Source organism: Mustelus asterias, chromosome 4 (genome assembly GCF_964213995.1).
Source record: "Mustelus asterias chromosome 4, sMusAst1.hap1.1, whole genome shotgun sequence".
NCBI lineage: Eukaryota > Metazoa > Chordata > Chondrichthyes > Carcharhiniformes > Triakidae > Mustelus > Mustelus asterias.
In genome coordinates this window covers 107165239-107185228 of record NC_135804.1, presented here as the reverse complement: position 1 = coordinate 107185228, position 19990 = coordinate 107165239, and the positions used below count along the sequence as shown (strand labels likewise).

Genomic DNA, 19990 nt, shown 5'->3' with positions numbered 1-19990 from the left:
ATGGATGCATGAGCTATGATTTTCCAAAATTCCCTAAATTCTGGAATGGTCCTGGCAGATTTGAGGTTGACAAATGTGACACCCCTATTGAACAAAAGACGAAGAGAGAAAATAGGGAACTACAAATCAGTTATCTTACAATAGTCACCAGAAAAGTGTTGGAATCTATTATTATGGAAGAGTTAACAATGCAACGAGAAATGCATAGAATGATTAGTATAAGGCACCATGATTTCACAAAAGAGAAATTGTGGTTGACTAATGTATTTGAGTTTTTTTGAGGATGTAACAAGTAGGGCAGATAAAGGGGACACAGTCAATGTAGTATATTTGGATTTCCAAAATACATTTAATAAGGTATCGCACAAAAAGTAAGTACAAAAGATAAGGGAACATTGGATTTCAGGTGATATATTAGCATGGCTAAAGGATTGATTAATAGAAATGCAGAGATTAGGGATAAATGAGGGATTTTAAAAGTTGGTAGACTGACCACTGGAGTGCAGGAAGGATCAATGCTGGGGCCTTAGCTATTTATAATCTACACCAATGACTTAGATATAGAGGCAAAGAGTAATGTACCTAAGTTTGCTAATGATACAAAGATAGATGGGAATGCAAGCTCTGAGGAGGACACAAAGATGCTGCAAAGAGATTTGACAGGTTAAGTAAATGAGCAACAAAGTGGCAGATGGAGTGTAATGTGTACAAATAAGAGGTTATTCACTTTGGTCATAGGAATCGAGAAGCAGAATATTTTTTAAATGTTGATGTTTAGAGAGTGTGCTTGAGCAATGAATAGAAAATGTATGCAAAAACACCTGGCCTCCTGATTTATTCACAGGCTCCTCCGGATCACCAGCTTCCCACCTGAAACTGCACCCCTAGTGCTGGGGAATCTAGGACTAGGGGGTGCAGTTTCAGGATAGGGGACTGATCACTTATCAAAGAGTTGTGAGTCTTTGGAATTCTCATCTCTGGAGGGTTGTGGGTGTGTAATCATTGAACATATTTAAAGTTGAGATAGATTTTTGGGTTCTCAGGGAATCAAGGGGTATAAGGAGCTACCTTTGTTTTGTTCTCTTCATTTTGTTTTCTGCACATGATCTGAAATTGAATCAACTATACTAACTTATACTTTGCTGGTTCAGAACCAAGTGAAAATTTTAATCCGGCAAAGCTGTCAGTGGGCTAGGAAGCTGGTCTGTTTGCTGACCTTTGCATGAAACTGGATTGTGCTAGGTAGCTTTGCACAACCCTCCAGAAAGATGGGTTGGTACGTTGGCATACGGTAACGGATCAATTGAAGCATATTTCAATAGACTTTTAAATTCAGTGGCCAGTGAGCACAAGGCAGGAACATAGCAGCAAGTGAGGGGCTGAAGCAATCTCATGGAAATGTTGCAGTGCATACTCAGTATTTGCGTCTCCTTTCTTTATTATGAGCAGGTGGGAAAGGGTTTGTTCACGGTACTTTTGCTGAGAGGAAACTTCCTACTTTTTGACATTTTTTTCAATCATATTAGGACTGGAGGCATTATGGTTGCCTTTGATTGGTCCTCGAATGAGGACCAGCACAACCAGCAATAGCCATTGTTCATAAGAGACCTGTAAGTGGGAAACAGGGATGGTTTATGCAGAGAGGGGAGCAGCAATGCAGGGAACAGCAGAGTCTTAAGATGGTACTACAAGCGATACATTGTATACAAGCAGAGGCTGAGATTACATGACATATCCAAACAGTAGTGTCTCAGGAGGTTTAGGTTGTTTTAAGGGAAACCTGCCATAAGATGATTTGTTCCCTGCGGGATCTGTGGCCACACGTTACCATGGCTGTCAAAATGACCACCTTTCTCAACTGTTTTGCCGAGGATTGCACCAGCAGGAGGAATATGATACAGAACTCATCCTCTTTGGATGATGCCAAGGAGGAGAGGTAAGGAGGTGGAAGATGACAAGGGCAATGTACTTCAGACTGCTCACATTGCCATCTGGAATAACATGGATACCCTTATTAAGCAAGGTCCACTTAGGTTGCACTAGTGGACCCATGACAAAAGCACATGCAATGGCCACTTTCCCCTCCAATCTCCTCAATACTGCCGACAAAAAGCAATCTTGCAAAGAACCTTTTGCATATCCGCCGACTCGTCCCTATTAATTCATGTTTTCTGATTCATCACCAAAAACTGAAAAGGTGACTTGCCACTCAGCAACCATGAATGGGCAAGATGGGAAAGTGATGCAACAAAATAAGATTTATCTGATTCTATTAAACAACAGAAACATTATGCCTGGAATTCTCCAACCTTGCCCACGGCTGAGATTCTCTGGTCCCGCTGCAGTGATTAGAACTTTGGCTAAACGTCAAATTCTCCATTCTTGCTGGCAACGGTGACGGGGCGAGCCGAGATCAGAGAATCCCAGCCTGTATTTTACCACACACACGTGCACATACCTTTATGCCACTGCAAAATAAAGCTCTTTCTTTTTCTACTGATCATATGTGGTATAACGCCTGTGACTGTGCTTTCCTCCTGTTTGCAACAGGGAAAGTCATTGCAAGGCTCCTTGTCAATTGCCTCTTCCTAATGGCCATACAGTTCCTCCAAACTCACAGTGAGATTTTCATCCATTGAGATGCACCACATGATTTTCATTGTGTGGTAAATTCAAGTAAAATGAAAAAAGCACCAACCGCAGTACAAGACCTTTATTGATGTCACAAAAGCCGTGGACTCTGTCAGCCATGAAGGGTTATGGAATATCCTCATCAAATTTGACTACCCTCAGAAATTTGTTACCATCCTCCATCTATTCTATGATGACACAAACCATCATCATCACCAATGGAACCATTACAGATCCTGTTTCGGTGAAGACTGGGGTCAAACAAGTCTGTGTCATCACACCAACCCTCTTCTCCAGCTTCTGCACTGCAATATTACACTTCACTTTCAGCATCGACTCACTCATGTGGAGATAATTTACAAAACAGATGGGGACTGTTGAAGGCACGCCACATTCAATCCAAAACAAATGTTACTCCAACCTCTGTCAGTGAGCTCCAGAATGCAGATGACACTTGTACATTTGTTCAGTCAGAAAATGAGCTTCATCTCTGAATGAAATGAAAAAATGAGCCTTTCGGGAATACCAGGAAAACTAAGATCCTCTTCCAACCAACTTCCACAGCACAACACCCATCTATCCCTCTCCCCACTGCCCCATTAAGATGAGTGGCAAGACCTTGCAAAATGTGGACTATTTTCTATATCCTGGGAGCCTCCTCTTGTGAAAGATAGAAATTGATGACAAAATTCATCATTGCTTCCAACATACCAGTTCAATCTTCGGGCGACTGAGGGAAAGAGGGCTAGGATCTTGAACCATTCAAATGTTATGATTTACCAGGCAGCAGTGGTCTCCACAATCCTATATGCTTTGGTGACTTGGATGACTGACAGCAGACACCTCAAAATACTGGAGAAACATCACTACTGGTGCCTTCTCAAAACCTGTGACAAGAGAGGTAGTCCAATAAAGGTGTCCTCTACCAAGCTAACATGCTCAACATTGAGGTGCCGGTCAATCAAACTCGGCTCACTGGGCAAGACATGTCATTTATATGCCTTACACCACACTACTGAAGTAATTGTTCTATTCAGAATTCAGTTGTAGCAAGAAACTCTCAGAACTCAGAAATGCTTTAGGGATGTCCTCAATTCCCTGAAGAGGTTCAAATATCCCCAGTGGCTCATGGGATTCCCTGGAATGTGACCAACCAAAGGAGAAGGTTCATTTGGGAATGCATCACTTTGAGGAACTTAGTGAGGAACACATAGAGACAAAGTTGATGCACCAGAGAAAGAACACAGATCTCCAAATAACTCATCAACCCAACCCTTTGAGCACAAACTGTCCTGGGCATTGCAGAGTCTGCAGATTGTGCATTGGACCTGGCAGTCATCTCAAAACCCAACAAACTCCAGTCAAAGCAAGCCAACTGAGGGAGTGCTAAAGAAGGTGCAACCCTTGGATCTCGAGCAGCAGGTAGAGACATGTTGCTCAGATTCCCACTCTGACATAAGAACATAAGAACTAGGAAGAGGAATAGGCTCCAGCCTGCTCCGCCATTCACTATGATCATGACTGATCTCATCTCGGCCTCCACGTTTCCGCCTGTTTTCCATAACCCTTCAACCCATGAATAATTAAAAATCTGTCTATCTCCCCCTTAAATTTACTCAATGTCCCGGCATCCACTGCACTCTGAGTTCCATGGACTCATGACCTTTTGAGAGAAGTAGTAAAATCACAGCTATATGTCTGAGTGGGCCCACCAAAGTGTTGGTATCTGAACTGATGCATTGTATACACAAATTCTGTAATACTTTCCAAACCCTTCATGGTATCACCCATCCCTATCTCTGTAATCTCCCTGAGCTCAACAACTGAGGTATCTGCATTCCTCCAATTTCTGCCCCTTGAGCATCCTGATTTTACTTGCTCCACCACTGGTAACTGTGCTTTCAGCTACCAAGGCCCTAAGCTTTGGAACTCCCTCCATAAACAACTCAGCCTCTCAGTCCTCCTTTTGTTATCATTACTTTCCCTGTGTTGTCAATGATGGCTGTTTCTTGCATGCATAGTACAAATGTAGCTGTGGAGCCTGACTGCAGACTTGCACAGCTTTTCACAGTTTGGGAAAGAATGAATTTTCTGTTATTGCTGGGGCTGCCCAGTCTTTCTAGCTTGCCTTTTGTCCTTTTCTGCCTGTGTTTCTTGCTGTTCAAAGGTGAAAACAGCACTACTTGAGATTGTTCCCCAGATAGTTCTTTATTGTGCATTTTTCTCTCATTGTCGCAGATGTGCCTTATTTCCTGAAGTTCTCCTTCAAGGAGTCCTTGAAACCGAGCAAGCAGTATCCAAGTTTTGGCTGTGAATGAATGACTGTCTTAGGTATTTTATCATTGGTCATACCCCCAGTTCTCTTTCTCAAAGGGGAGTGCAGCCTATGATGCTCTGGACTATTGCAACATTTACATTTTTTACATGTCTAATCCATTTAAACTGGGTTCTGATGATGAGTGCTTCAATCAGAGACATTTCTCAATGTTGAGCATTTATCCTCCTGTTTGATTCCCATGATGTTCCAAATGCATTTCATGTGGATCCCATCCAATTGCTTTATATGTCTGCGATAGATCGTCCATGTCTCACAGGCATCTAGAAGGTATCAACACACAGCATGGTTGACACTTTATTTCTTCCATAGTCACTCTATAAATGAATAAATTCTGAGCTTGCTTTGGCAATTCTATTCACCTCACGTTAATGCAGACATTTCTGAAGATTGTACTTCAGCGATCACTGAAGTTATCTCCAACCTTTAAGTTTGTCATTGATAGTTGTAGGAGGTGGGGCATAATTAGAATTTGATAGTGGTTGGTAGAGTATCTCTACCTTCCTTAAGCTAATAGTTAGCCCAAAGTCATCTGCTGTTTTTGAAAAATGGTCGATGATCCTTTGAAGGCCTTGCTCGCGGTTTGATACGAGGGCAGTCATCGGCAAACTGCAATTCCCAAATCATCATATCTGATATCTTAGTTGAGGATTTCAGCCATCTGAGGTTGAAAAGATTGCTATCTGTTGTTAATTGGATATATATTCGATCAACACTTTCATCAAATTCCCCAGAAAGCAGAGCAGCAAACAATATTAACTTATGCTAGAATCTTACCAGCTATTGCAACAATGAGATTCCTCTGTGATTGTCACACACAAATTTGTGTCCTTTTTTTTGCACAAATGAACAATTGTGGCATTCTTAAACGCCTGAGGAATGATTTGTTGATCTCGCAAACTGTGATATAATTGAGTGCATTTGTTGGCTTGCTGGAGTCCCCAGATTTGTAAATATCACCTGGAATTTCACCTGAACCTGGGGGTTTCCTTGAGGGTAAGCATCTGATAGCTTTGTCAACCTCCATAACAAAGGGGTTTGCTGTCTATATTTTCACATTTGGGCCAACTTTTCTATAGCTACCCCATTTACAGTGGATGGGTGGTAGCTGTTTGTGCATGGCAGGCCACACCAACTGCACCGGTTTCTCCTTTAAGACATTCCTTAAAACCTATTTCCTTGACCTAGTTTTTGGACATCTGGCCAAATATATCTTTATATCGCTCAGTGTCAAATTCCCATTAATAATGTTCCTGTGAAGTGTCTTGGGACATCTTATTACTTTATATAAATGCAAGTTGTTGTTGATGTCATTGCATCTTCAGAATTCAGTGTCTCTGAGGAATTGACAGCCACGAGCTTCACCAATTTCTGCTGGATGCCTGAAGGCCCTTCAGGGATAAAAGGCATGAATCAGCTCCGGCAAGGTAGGAATATGTTGCACATTATCATTATGAAGATGATCCTATTTCATCAGTTGAAATCAAGTCAGTATAACTGAGTGCTGTATGACATAGGGGTTGCTGATATTTTATTGTGTCACTCAGTAGGTGGGAACTCTCCATCTCCAATGGCCAGGGGCAGCAAAACTCCAGATATCCAGTGCTGCCTCCTCTGCACTTGTAAACCAGGAAATATGTGGAAGCTGATCTCAACTTTTCTCTCTCATGTTCTTCTGGAGAATGAAAAGACATACATATGGCTGAGTGTAACGTCATATGTTCATTGGACGGATGGTGTGTCTTTGCTAAGGGCGACCATGAGGTAGATGCTTAAAAGTGGATGAGCAGATGGGAATTTGAGGAAGTATATAGAAAGAGAATGAGAGCAGGCTTAGGGCAACTGGGTGAGGAAGGGTGTCACAGTGGTTAGCACTGCTGCCTCACAGCACTGCTGCCTCACAGCGCCAGGGACCCAGGTTCGATTCCCGGCTTGGTTCACTGTCTGTGTGGAGTTTTCATGTTCTCCCTGTGTCCGCGTGGGTTTCCTCCAGGTACTCCAGTTTCCTCCCACAGTCTGAAAGATGTGCAGGTTAGGTGCATTGATCCGAACAGGCGCCGGAGTGTGGCGACTCGGGGTATTTCACAGTAACTTCATTGCAGTGTTAATGTAAGCCTTACTTGTGACTAATAAATAAACTTTATTTTACTTTACTGAATGGTGTGTCATACGTTCCATAAAGCATAGTGAGGCAATGGGATGATAGGCACAGCAGGACATAGGTGAATATGCAATAATACTCTGCTTTCTTGATTAGATCATTAAAGTAATTCCTATATTGAATCCATAAATGTTGCACAATGAGCATATGCCCTTATAGCTCATCTCCTGAACAACTTCCAGTCATGCATTCTGGGTTAAAACCTATTTCCTTGACCTAGTTTTTGGACATCTGGCCAAATATATCTTTATGTCGCTCAGTGTCAAATTCCCATTTATAATATTCCTGTGAAGTGTCTTGGGACATCTTCTGGTCTTCATAGTTCCCAGCACCACGTCAAGGCAGGTGTTATTGAAACATGGCATAACCTTTCCTGTTTCACATCCAATGTTAAAATTCATCTTTCTTTTGTTGTAAACACCAACTCCTCCAAATTGCATCTTTGAATTGGCTCTTTAAGTACTGAAGTCGGAATCACGTGATACAGATCACGCCAAATCCAGAAATGCTAATGAGCTGATTGAGTTACAAAACCATTGACTAATGCACTGAATTTCCTCTGAAATTCTTACATCATTATCAGAACTCCCCCCCCCCCTCCGCCCCCCCACGGCCAACAACCCCCACCTCCTCCCCGCCAACAATCCCCAGCCCTCCTCTCCTCCAAGTAAATAAAAGCTTGGCTTCTGTATTGGTAAAGAGTTTTCAATCTAACTGGTTAATGGAATATACAGTTAGTTGCTTGTTCTGTTAGTTTCCAGATCTTCTTAAGGTGCACTCTCATACTTTGACATTGTTTCTCCCTTCTGTGGTGAAGCATTTGTCACTTTATTCATGTCACTTTGATATTACCATACCACTATTACTTCAAATCATTAAAATCCACTGGGGCTGAGGCTCCAGCTACTATGGAATTCATCCTGTTACAACTCCTCATTTTTAAAGCTCATTTTGACTTTAATTTACTTGCTGATGGTCTTTCTTGATTACTGAGTAAGTTCCAGACCATTCAGCAATCTGTAAACTGCACTATTGGCATATATGTGTGCCCTAAACAGTCAGGAATCACAAGACCGGAGGTATTGGCAACCAGCACCATTAGTTGGTAATATTTTCATTTAACAGCAGCAATACTTCTTCAATTCCTTTTCAGTGGAAATTTCTGCTTTATTCTTTCAATGTAACCACATAGGTTAAATCAGTACCATGTAAGATCTATCTTTAAGTAAGATTTTATTAAAGCACAGGGAAACAACAGGAGATATCAATTGTAGATGGCAAGTCATCCATCTCCTTCACTGTTTGCCCTAAAAGAATTGTATATACAAGTCATATGCATTTGGCTCAAACATTAACACACAAGACTAGAGCATTGTGATTCACAATCCAGATTGAATAGCACAGAAACAAAACCAACACAATTTAAATTTGATAAACTTCCCACGTTGATATCTAAAATTTGGCAGGATTGTTTGTTTCATTGCATACTTCAGATTGGATCAAAGTATTGTGATGATACTGTGCCTTTAAGAAATGTATTTGTCATGCTTGTGCAGTATGTTTTTTAGAAGTCAGTTCTATTTACCCGGTGTCGCTTTGTCCATAACCAGCAGCCCACATGTTGATACTGCAGAAGTATAATTGACCCCAATTGCTCGAGTTTTTTTAAAATCTAGGTTAATGCAGTTTTATTATTTTAGTGTTTTCCCTTGGAGTTTTTCATAGTGAGGTTTGATTAGGTTGATTGACAGGAAACATCATGTGACTGGGCAGGGCTAGGCTCACAAGAAACAAGAACAGTTGTTTTGGATCTTTACAGATCAATATCTCTCTTTCAAGTTTGAAGTCTGGGACCTGACAGAAAATAGGTCTTTTTGTCTGAAATTCTGCTGTTTAAAGATATATATTTCTCTGGAGCCTGCTGTATGGGAGTCAGAAGCCAGAAGTGTTAAAAGGTTGTAAGCCTAGCACCCACCTAAGCCTATATGTTTTGTGCTGATTCTGAAGGATTTATGTCTGTGGGGATATCACTTAAATTGAAATTATAGATAGCTAGCAGTTAAGAATTCTACCTTGTCATGTTTAATTATTTCAATTGGTAAAAGTTATTTTAATTATTTTTGTAATATTTTAGCTATGTTATCAAAAATTGTTTTAATAAAAGCTTCCTAGTCAGTCAACGGAATCACACCTGGAGTGAAACATCTTATGGTCGCACTAATGCCAAAATCAGAAAACATTGGCATCTAGGTTAATTTCATCATATACTTTGGAGTTTCTGATCTGGTCCATAACAGTATATAATAGGGCAATGTTGTCCAATTTGATCCGGAAATTCAACTGCATCTAATAGGTGACATATTTTTAAAATGACCTGCTTTCTGGCTAACTTTATAGGTAAACGATAATTCTGATTTTTTTCTAACCCTATCTTAAAGCATCAAGCTCATTGTGAAAATGTATTTAGTTCAACTGAGTCTTCATTTGGTACTGATCCATCCAGTGCGATATCATCTCTGGTCTGTGTTGAGTTAGCTGAACTCAATTGGGTTAGCAGTTTGAGGGGCATAATTGATCTGTGTATTTCTATGTTAGCAAGGGGAAAGAAGGCAAATTACAATGCCTACTGCTGATTATAGTCCAGGTGCCTCTCCTGGAAATGGCATATATATGAGCTGGGTGATATGCTTGACGGGAACTGTGATCAACATTGACATCCTATTTGCCCTCAAGCTGAGCTTCAAGTTGAATACCCGTCTCTCTCATGATGGTGGCCAATTTCACCTGCATAAGTTTTCCTCAGCTACTCTCCTGGCCCAAAAGAGTTCCAATGGTCTTCCAGTATCTTTCATAAACTTAAGTTCATCTAAATCTCTGCTTCACATACCCTATTCTATACCAAGTTTCAATTACCCATCAGTCCTCCACTTGATAGCTCTCATTGACTCCTAGTCCCTCAATGCCTACAATTTCATCCTCTTTAGATCCCTTTTCATGGCTTTGCCCTTCCTATCTGAGTAATCGCCTCCAAAAACACTCAATCTGTGATCTCTTATCTATCCTCCATTGCTTTCATGCCATAAATGGCGATTGGGCCATCAATCATCTGGGCTCTGTGCTCTAGACTTCCTCCCTAAGGTTCTCCGCCTCTCCTTCTTTAAGGCCATCTTAAAACCAACCTATTTGGCAAGGTTTATGACACCACTCGATAGATTTCTCTAATTAGGTCTATGAGATAACACTTCTATGGAGCACCTTGGGATGTTTTTTAATACATTAAATGTGCAATATAAATACAAGTTGTTATTGGCCTCAGCTTGTATCACAGAGGCTGACAGATTGTATTCCTTCCTCTCCCTGCAGTGAATTTTGACCAAAGTGACTATCATAGAAATGAATCATTTTTATGTTTTTTCTTCATTCATTCACAGGATGTGGGCATCACAGGCTGGACCAGCATTTATTGTCCATCCCAAATTGGCCTAATTTCAGGTCATTTGAGAGTCAACTATATTGTTATGGATCTGGACTCACATGTAGGCCAGACCAGGTAAGGATGGCAGATTTCCTTCCCTAAAGAAAATTAGTGAACCAAATGGCTTTTTACGACAATCAACAATGGTTTTATAGTCATCGTTAGATTTTTAATTCCAGAATTTCTTTTACTTAATTCAAATTTCACCATCTGCCATGGTGGGATTTAAACCTGGGTCCACAGATCTTGTCCTGGGTCGATGGATTATAGTCCAGTGAAAATATCACTACGCAACCTTCTTTTGTATGTGACTTTCCTCAAAATTTTGACATACAAAGTAAGCAAGTTAAAAATGTATCATGGCCACTGGAGAAACAAGGAGAAATTGCATTCTTAATTTTCTCTATTCATTTCTAAAACCAATGTCCAATACCATTTCACTGCAGAAATATTAGTTACATAAAAGTTTGTTCGATATCAGTTAACGTTTGAAAATTGGGGATTGTAGAATAAAGGATGTGTGTGACCAAGGTTATTTTTACAACTGTAAAATATTAGAGGTGCAATTAAGGGGTCACTGCAAGCAGATATCTCAACGCGAGAATTGTGCTCATCTTCTAATTCTCTCCCACTGGCAGAAATGCACATACACTATGACAAATTTACTTGCATTAGAAATTAAACAAATTAACTAGCCCAGGAAAATTAAACTGTTGGCACAGTGTAAATCAGGCAACATTGCATCAGTTCCTAGTCATTTTGAATGAATTTCACTACGCTTCAAAGATGTACAGCCAGATTCTTTACATGATCCTGTGGACTGGCCTAGGTAAGTTATGGACAAACTCCTATGAAGGGATGTAAAGTAGAGAGAAAATAATTGGAGAATGAGTGCCATATTTTTACGAATTTGCTAGTTCCAAAAATTGCGTGTAGTATAAAAGGCACTATTTTGGAGTTGGCTGATGTGAGGAAATCAGATTGAAAATACATCCATTGTCTGAATTAATACTAAATTAGATATTGGATCACAGGACCCAGTCTGATGATTTTGATGCCAGACACAAAAATAATCAATCGGTGCCGATAAAATTTAAATAATTGGACTAAATCATAAAAAAGAACTGGAAACTAGTATCTGAAATACATTTCTAAAGCACTTAAAAACAAATATTTTTGAGTTTTAGTTCAATTCTTGTATTTGGAAAATTTTAATATGTATATAATGTTAAGGAAAATGCATGGTACTAATTAATTGTTAAAATAATTTAAAAATATTATGGGTGAAAATTTCACACAAACTGAAGTGCAAAATGATAAAAGAAAAACAGTAACTAACCACTTAGATGTTACCCTACTCAGAATGTACGGAGAAGGACTAGCCTCTTTCAAGTAAATTGTTACCTAAAACTTCACAATACAGTAACATATAGTGACCACAGAAATTTTGCTTTTTTACCAAGTTTCCTCTTTAAATTTTATCATAAATGACAGTTTGAAATTTGATGAAAGAAGGATGTTACATTACTCCCATACAAATACTTCTAATAGTTACATATGGGTTTTAGTTATATATTACAAAAAGGACGTGTGTGTTGTCTGTAAAAATTAAAGTATGAGTAGAGCACAGGCTACAAATGCTGGAGCCAGAAGCATCAATTCAGAAGGGAATTATCAGGAACAATGTCAATTTTGAATATGCAATATAGTTAACATCTAAGTTATTTGCTTTTCCTTTTCTCACATATTTGCTAACCTGTAAAACGTAGGATGGTCTAATGCTCGATTTTACAAAGGACAATCTGATAAGAACAAAAATTTTACAAAAATATCGCTGGAGGTTAAGAGACTGAGAAGGCCCATCAGACTCATACTCCCAAACCTGTCCCATGACCCATATGCACTAAGAACCATGTATCAGCAGGTGACAAAACTTAATTTCATTTTTTATACCAGAGTTCAGGGCAATGATACAGGAGGATGGGGGAAGGGATAATTAGAGCATCATAGGAAACAGAAACAATGTATTAAGTCTACAGATATTAAAATATTCAATGCAGTCTAAGTGCGGCAACTGCTGCTTGCACAAGAGGTTGTTTTTTTAAACTAAGCCTCAGCTTGCAAGCAAGATAAATTACCAACTGTTGAAATGACATATCTATGGAAACAACTTGGGTTAATGGGGATTTCTCTAACAGCAATAAAACTTCAATACATTGCCAGTAACATTTACAAGTTGGTTATCAACAGTGTAACCAGCATATACCATTAAAACATTTTTTACAATAGGAAAGACAAAATTAATCATAAGTATTTTTAATGTTTCATGTCAAAAGACTGACAGTAAGTCTCTTTTCAAAAGATTTATTTAGTTAATAGCACATAAAGCACAGTCTGACCATGTCGAAGTAGCAATGGCTTATTAAAAATAAGTTCTCAATGGTGTTAGATCAGCAAATAAATTTTAAATAGTCTCAATTCTAGATCAGTTTAAATTTGGTCTCATATTTATGCTATATTTATAACTTTTGAGTTTAAAATTCCTGCTGAACAATCATGAATATCCAGTCATTGCACTTGCAGCTGTGAGGCACCGTAAAAGTCCATTAGAGTAGTTGATCTTTCATTACTTTCAAGAAAAGCAACCACTGCAGCTTATTAAATAAATGCTCAATGATTAAGTTCTATTTGAAACAAACCTTCACACTTACTAACCATCTGTAAACTCAGTTCCTTACTAAGGATAAATAATCAGATTTTGAATGGTTTTGTCATTAAGCTAACTTACTCTTAAACTTTGTAAATATATTATTTGATTGCAGTTAAAAAAGTAATTTCCAATAGATTACAAATTTGTGTATAAAAATGATAACTGACATTTAAGTAAATATACAAATTAAACTGTGAAGACTTTGGCATTTGATCTAGTCACAAAATAGCTTTATTTTTAAACAATATTACATACGCATATAAGAAACATCAACGTTTATTTGGATAGATCTGCACAAATGTCCTGACAGAAACCTATTCAGAATTATCCAAAATTTTACAACAGTTATTTCACTTTGAGATTTGAATTTATCTTCTTAAAGGCTACGCGTTATTTGGCAAACATTTATTATAAGATACAAACCGTATATCTTAGAGCTCAGTACACCACATTGTCGGAAAATGGCAAATCTCTATTAAGTTCACTGTTTTGCATCCTTGCGTCGATGTCAATAGGAATATAGCCTCCCCCTCCCCCCCGCATTAACCTGTCCTGTAAATATTCTTGGAAAGGAGCACATAGGCAGTTTGTTGTTCATAAAATAATGACGGTTCACTAATTCGCAACTGACATATACAAAAATCAGTTTTTTTTAACACCACTACCGATCATTTTCGGCTCAGTTTCTTTGTAACTGACCAGTTTTTACAAAAATGCCTCAAACGCTACCAAGCTGCTGAAGGCACCGGGGAGATGTGCCAATACCCAATGTGTACCAAACACATGCCTAGACTACAAAACTTTGTGCTCGTTTACTTAAACAGCATTGTGTTTTTGAAATAAAAAGGCAACAGACAATAATTTAAAAAGTTCATCCATCGAAATAATTGGAAAGCGTGGTAAAGTAGGTGAGGCAGCAATGGCACATGGAGGAGCACTGAGGGGCAGTTCTAGGGATGGTGGATCGGGTTTAGATCTAATCATTTGGGGAAGAGCAGGCAGAGGTTGGTGATACACAGGTCACTCACGGTAGAAAATATATTCGGTATAGCTGGTCCATATCTTGTCATCGGTCTGATCGTGAGCGAAGGCGCAGGTCCCGGTGGAGTTACAGGACACCATGTGGAAGCCAGCCTCTGCCAACCTGTCAAATGCTTGCTCCAGGAAAGTAAACTTCAGGTAGTAACGGGACGTGTAGCGCTCGGGAGGCCGGTCCGGATCCCTGCTCTCGTTCAGAGTCTCCCCAAATACCTCCTTGGCCAGAGCCGTCTTTCCGCACACCATGATCCTGGCTACTCTTCTGAATTTGGCGTCTGTCTGGCTGTCTCTGCCCAGTGTGTAAGAGCCCCGGTAACCGATGGTGATGAAGCCCGCTCTCCTCTCGCTGCCAGTGCCGCTGGCGGTAGCCGTGGCCGAGATGATGCTTCGAATCGCATCCGTGCTCGGCGAGCCATCCTCGGTGTCACTGGGGCAGGCGTCGTCGTTGATGGAGTTCTGTTTGCTGAGTTTGGGACTCAGCGTTTTGACTAGTTCGGGAAGTGCGAAGTACTCGGCCTCCCTCTGCAGCCGGCTCCTCTCGGGGAAGTGATCGGGCAGCACCAGCTGCTGGTCCCGCATGTAATCCAGAATGTAACGGAACAGAAAGCCGTCACGGTCGATGAAGAAACGTCCCTTCCCATCCCTCGCCAGCCCCAAGCCGCTTTTCCGCCCGAACATCTGAGACAGGAGGGAGTCGGGCACACTGAGCAAGGTGGAGTAGCGGGTGATGTACACCTGCCCGCCCACATTCAGCTCCACAATCTCAGGGAAAGGTGTCTCCTCGCTGCCCATGATTGAGCTGGCGTTGTCTGGCAGAGCCATGGCCGCGCGCGCGCTCTGGCTCCTCGTGCTCTCCCTCCCCGCAGTGGCGGGCTCCTCGTGCTCCCTCCCCGTTCCCGGGGCTCCTCGTGCTCTCTCCCGCCCCGCTCTGCCTCTCACTCAACTTTAAACAGAACAACAGCGCGTGTCGCGCGAGAGTCGCCGCAGCCCTTGACGTCAAGGCAGTGGGCGGAGCCTGAGCGGGCGAACCAATCAGTTTCCACTGCCGGGAGCTGAGCGCTGCTAGTGCAGTTGTCACCTGCATTCATCAAAACCTCCAGCAAAATGCCTTCCCCCTCCTTAAGCACTGAGGAGGCATTCATTTTCATTTACAAATTCGAAATACTGCAATTACTGGAAATCTGAAATAAAAAGTGAAAATGCTGGAAATACTCAGAACGTCGACACCAACTGTGGAACGTTTCAGCAGACCTGAAAAGTTAACTTATCTTCTATAATTCGTTTCAGTGTACTTCATTATTAGAGGCTACACCACCCCTTTGGCAGTACAATCGGTTCCACTCTTTGATCATGGAGCTCACACTAATATTAACAATTTTGCAAACACCTTCATACTTGATAAGGTTGGATAATCAGAGGCTGTTTCCAAGAGTGGAAGTGTCAATTACAAGGAGGCACAGGTTCAAGGTGAGGCAGGGAATGCTTAAAGCAGGTGTGTGGGGAAGTTTTTCACACAGAGTGATGGATGCCTGGAATGCGCTGCCAGAGGAGGTGGTGAAAGCAGGCACATAAGCAACATTTAAGAGGCTTCAGGATGGGTACATGATAAGGACCGAATAAGAGCATAAGTTGTTTTCTGTTTAGTTAGGGCACCATGACTGGCACAGGCTTGGAGGGCCGAAGGGCCTGTTTGTGCGCTGTACCTTTCTTTGTTCTCCCCCCCCCCCCCCGCCCCACATCCATAATCTTCCGCTAGAGAATTTTCACAGGAGGTGCACAGCAAGTGCAGTCTAGGGTTACAATTTTAAAACAGTTTAAGATGTGTTTTTTTAATTAATCCTCAGAGGGCAGAAGATTGAGGTTTGTGGAAGATTGTTCCAGTACTTAATTGTTCTTGGCAGAAAAGGTGAGCTGTAATGAACTCTTCCAGCTTGGTCACTTTTGGACTTCATATACTGCTTAGAAATGTTTAGCTGTTCATTCAGTGGTTTAGAAGTACGTCAATCTGTCGGCTTTTCTTTGGTTCCAGAGACTGTGCCAGCCTAGGAACATAATCAACTGGCAGATATTGGTGTTGTGCACGTTGTCCAGCACAATATTTTCAGCACTATATAAATGCGAAGTGGCTCTGCTGTGTGGTCCAATCAATGTTTGATATAACATTTCCTTTACTCTAATTTAAGAGTGATGGAAGTTCTGTTTCACAAACGAAGCATTTTGGACGTCTTGGAGGTTGCATGTTGACTTCGTACGTTAAAATTTAAATTATTTTGGATGTGGTTTTCTAAATAACAGCACTCTTTAGTAACTTCAGGGGAGGAATCATTCATTGTGTAGTTGGATACTGATGGATGAATATTGTTGACTTACATGATGTTAAACTTCTGTATGTTGAATGTAATTCCCCATATATTGGCCTATTTGACGAGATTATTTAGGTCTTCCTGAAGGATAATCTCATCTGATGTTTCAGTAATGCTTCAGACTAGGCAGTCATCAGCGAAGAATCTGATGTGGCTTGATATTCCATTCTGGATGCCATTTCTAAAAAGAAGAAACAAATGTGGGCCCAGAACAATTGCTGCGGCATACCACTTAAGACTGGTTTCTCCTAGGCAATTCTGTTTCTGTTTGGTAAGAAATGTTCTTATCCATTGCTTAGTATTTTGTCATATTCCATAATTATCTAGTTTGAATCATAGAATCCCTACAGTACAGATGGAGGCCATTCAGCCCATCGAGCCTGCACCAACAACAATCCCACCCTGACTCCGTAACTCCACATGTGTACCCTGCTAATCCCCCTGAAACTAAGGTCAATTTAGCATAGCCAATCAACCTAACTCTCACATCTTTGGACTGTGGGAGGAAACCAGAGCACCCAGAGGAAACTCACGCAGACATGGGGAGAATATGCAAACTCCACGCAGAAAGTGACCTAAGCTGGGAATCAAACCCGGGTCCCTGGCACTTTGAGGCAGCAGTGCTAACCACTATGCCACCCACAGTGCAGTAGCTTTATGTGTGATACACAGTTAAATGCCTTAGAAAAATCTAAAATTACTATCTGTGGCGATACAATTGTTAGGTTATAGGTCAGTTTATGGGCGGTAAGGATGTGTTGTGATGCTATTGATCTAGCTTTACAAAAGGCATTATGCTTGTAAAAAAGGATACTCTGCCCTTCAAGATGTCTCATTAGCTATCAATAATGTATTCTAGTAAATACCATAGTTTGCTGGACCAGTAGGGGTTCCTTTCTTGTGAATTGGAAATACATTAACTCATAACCACTAACATTGGTGCAAACTCATTTGCTGCGATTTTAAGTGCATGGTTTGGGATATCAGGACCACAAACTTTAGATGGCTCAATATTATGGAACAGTTTCTCAACACATTTAGTAGTTATTATAACATCAGGCATGTTCTTATAAGATATGACAAATTTATACTCAGGTGCTCTGATTCCTTCCTTGAAGATGTTCTCTGAAAATGCAAGCTTAAAGCTGTAATGTTTTCCTTCTCATCCAATAGTAACTTATCACCTACATGCAGAACTGGTATTCCAGTATTATCCTTTCTTATTGATTTAACAGGCATCCAAAATTTCCTGAGGTTTTCTGTCCTAGTCAATTCAATTTCATATTTGTGGGCGACACGGTGGCCCAGTGATTAGCACTGCTGCCTCACAGCGCTATGGACCCGGGTTCGATTCCCAGATTGGGTCACTGGCTGTGTGTAGTTTGCACATTCTCCCCACGTCTGTGTGGGTTTCCTCCGGTTTCCTCCCACAGTCCAAAGATGTACAGGTTAGGTGGATTGGCTATGCTAAATTGCCCCTTAGTATCAGGGGTACTAGCTAGGGTAAATGCATGGGGTTATGGGGTGGGGCCTGGGTCGGATTGTGGTCAGTGCAGACTCGATGAGCCAAATGGCTTCCTTCTGCCCTGTAGGATTCTATGATTTACACTTGGTGCATCAACACACCCTGTTGACCACAATTTGATACTGTTGGAACTTAATCCAGACATCCCCCTTCTTTGAAGGATCACCATTGCAAAAACGCGGGCACCGCAGGGGTTGGGGTGCGTTATTGACCCTGACAATCACATTTTAATTTGATGTTTTTAAGTTTCCTTTGTACTTTGATTTCTGTTCGGGCTGTTCCCCCTCCTTTTGGGGAGCTGCCCCTTTTACTTTGTCCTGACTTAATCTGAGTTTGTTTATTTGGTTTGACCTAAAAAGAGGGCAAGAATGATTAGCATGGGTATATAGTTTCCCCCTTTATGTGTGATGGCATATTTTCCCAATCTCTCAGTTTTGGCGTGATCCAGTTCTCTATTAATTATGCCACTGCAAATTTGAGGTAGGATGGACTAAAAATGTTAATTTATTTGCACACAACCAAACACAAGGGCGTGATCCTTATGGGGGAGCCTGAAAGATAGTGCATGAGGCCAACAGCCACCTTCCCGCTGTGTTTTGCTGGTGCAATCGGCTTTGGAAGCCAATTTAAATATTAATGCTTTACATGTCATTAATATGCTCAGGCCGACTGTTTCCAGCCTCATGGATGCTTCCTGGAGGTCTTGCCGGCGAGAATCACTTATGGTCCCCATCCAACAGGGACCGGACGTGATGACCATGTCGGGGGATCAGAGTCCATTGAAGCCCCAGGTGGTCGGGGGCAGTACCCACCTGACACCCTGGCACTGCCCACCAGGCATCATAAATGTGCCAGGGCAGTACCAAGAGGGTGGGGCCTGAGTGGAGGTGGGGCTAATGACAGGTGGGGAAGCAATGGGGTGATTGGCAACCGGGGGGAGGCAAGGGGGTGGTGATTGTAAAGGGGGGGATCTTGACGGGGGACTCATCGGGAGGATCACAAAGCTTCGATGCTGGCAACCCGTGTATCCATGGGGGTAGGTACACTGCCGCTAATGATGGGGTGGGGGTAATGTCCGTTGTGGGGTGGGGAGGTGGCAGGAGGTCCCCCAATGCACTGGGGGATCGGGATGCCTGCACGATGGTGTCCTGAGCAGTCTGATGCCAGCTTCACCAGTTAGCTTAGGGCCCCCCTACTAGCGCCCTACTATCAAAAAAATTGACAGAGTGTAGGCAGATTGCGCGGGGTAACTCACTCTCGTTTACAGACTTGTATGGCATTTAGGGTCGCAACATGGCCTCCTCTTCCTTCACACAATAGCGGTGGGATAGATAACTGAAAAAGCTATAGAGCAAAGACCACAGACAAAATAAGAATTATTGTTTCACTGAGTCCACAATAAAAGTCCAATGGTGTATTCTTTCAGAGTTGGCAGGCTGAAGACAGATGCTGGATAATCCTCTTTTTCAGTCGACATGACTTCCACGATTAGAGATTATTTAGTCTTGTAGGCACTGGTATAGAAGTTCTGTTAGAAACAGTGTAGATGGTGGGTGGGGCAGGCAATTGCAATTTCAAACTGGGCAGAGCTCTGGTTCTGCCATTGCTTGGCTGATAGAAGATGTCTGAAGCAGCACAAGGCAGAATAACTAGTTCTCCCAGCTTGCAGGTGTTATCACATGTTATGACTCCCATTTCTCCATTTGGTTTGGACACAGGATTTACCTTCATTTGGTTAGAAGCTTGTTTCAA

The 19990-nt window shown here is 41.4% G+C and overlaps 1 protein-coding gene across 1 annotated transcript in view; it reads right to left on the bottom strand.

The window, feature by feature from the left end:
* LOC144492921 (uncharacterized) overlaps positions 1-15301 on the bottom strand; it is a 42099-nt gene extending 26798 nt beyond the window's left edge. Inside the window, exon 1 of the mRNA XM_078211547.1 lies at positions 14341-15301. Within this exon, the coding sequence (XP_078067673.1) occupies positions 14341-15172 (832 nt within the window). The 5' untranslated portion in view covers positions 15173-15301. The remainder of the gene's footprint in view (positions 1-14340) is intronic.
* Positions 15302-19990: the final 4689 nt, after the last annotated feature.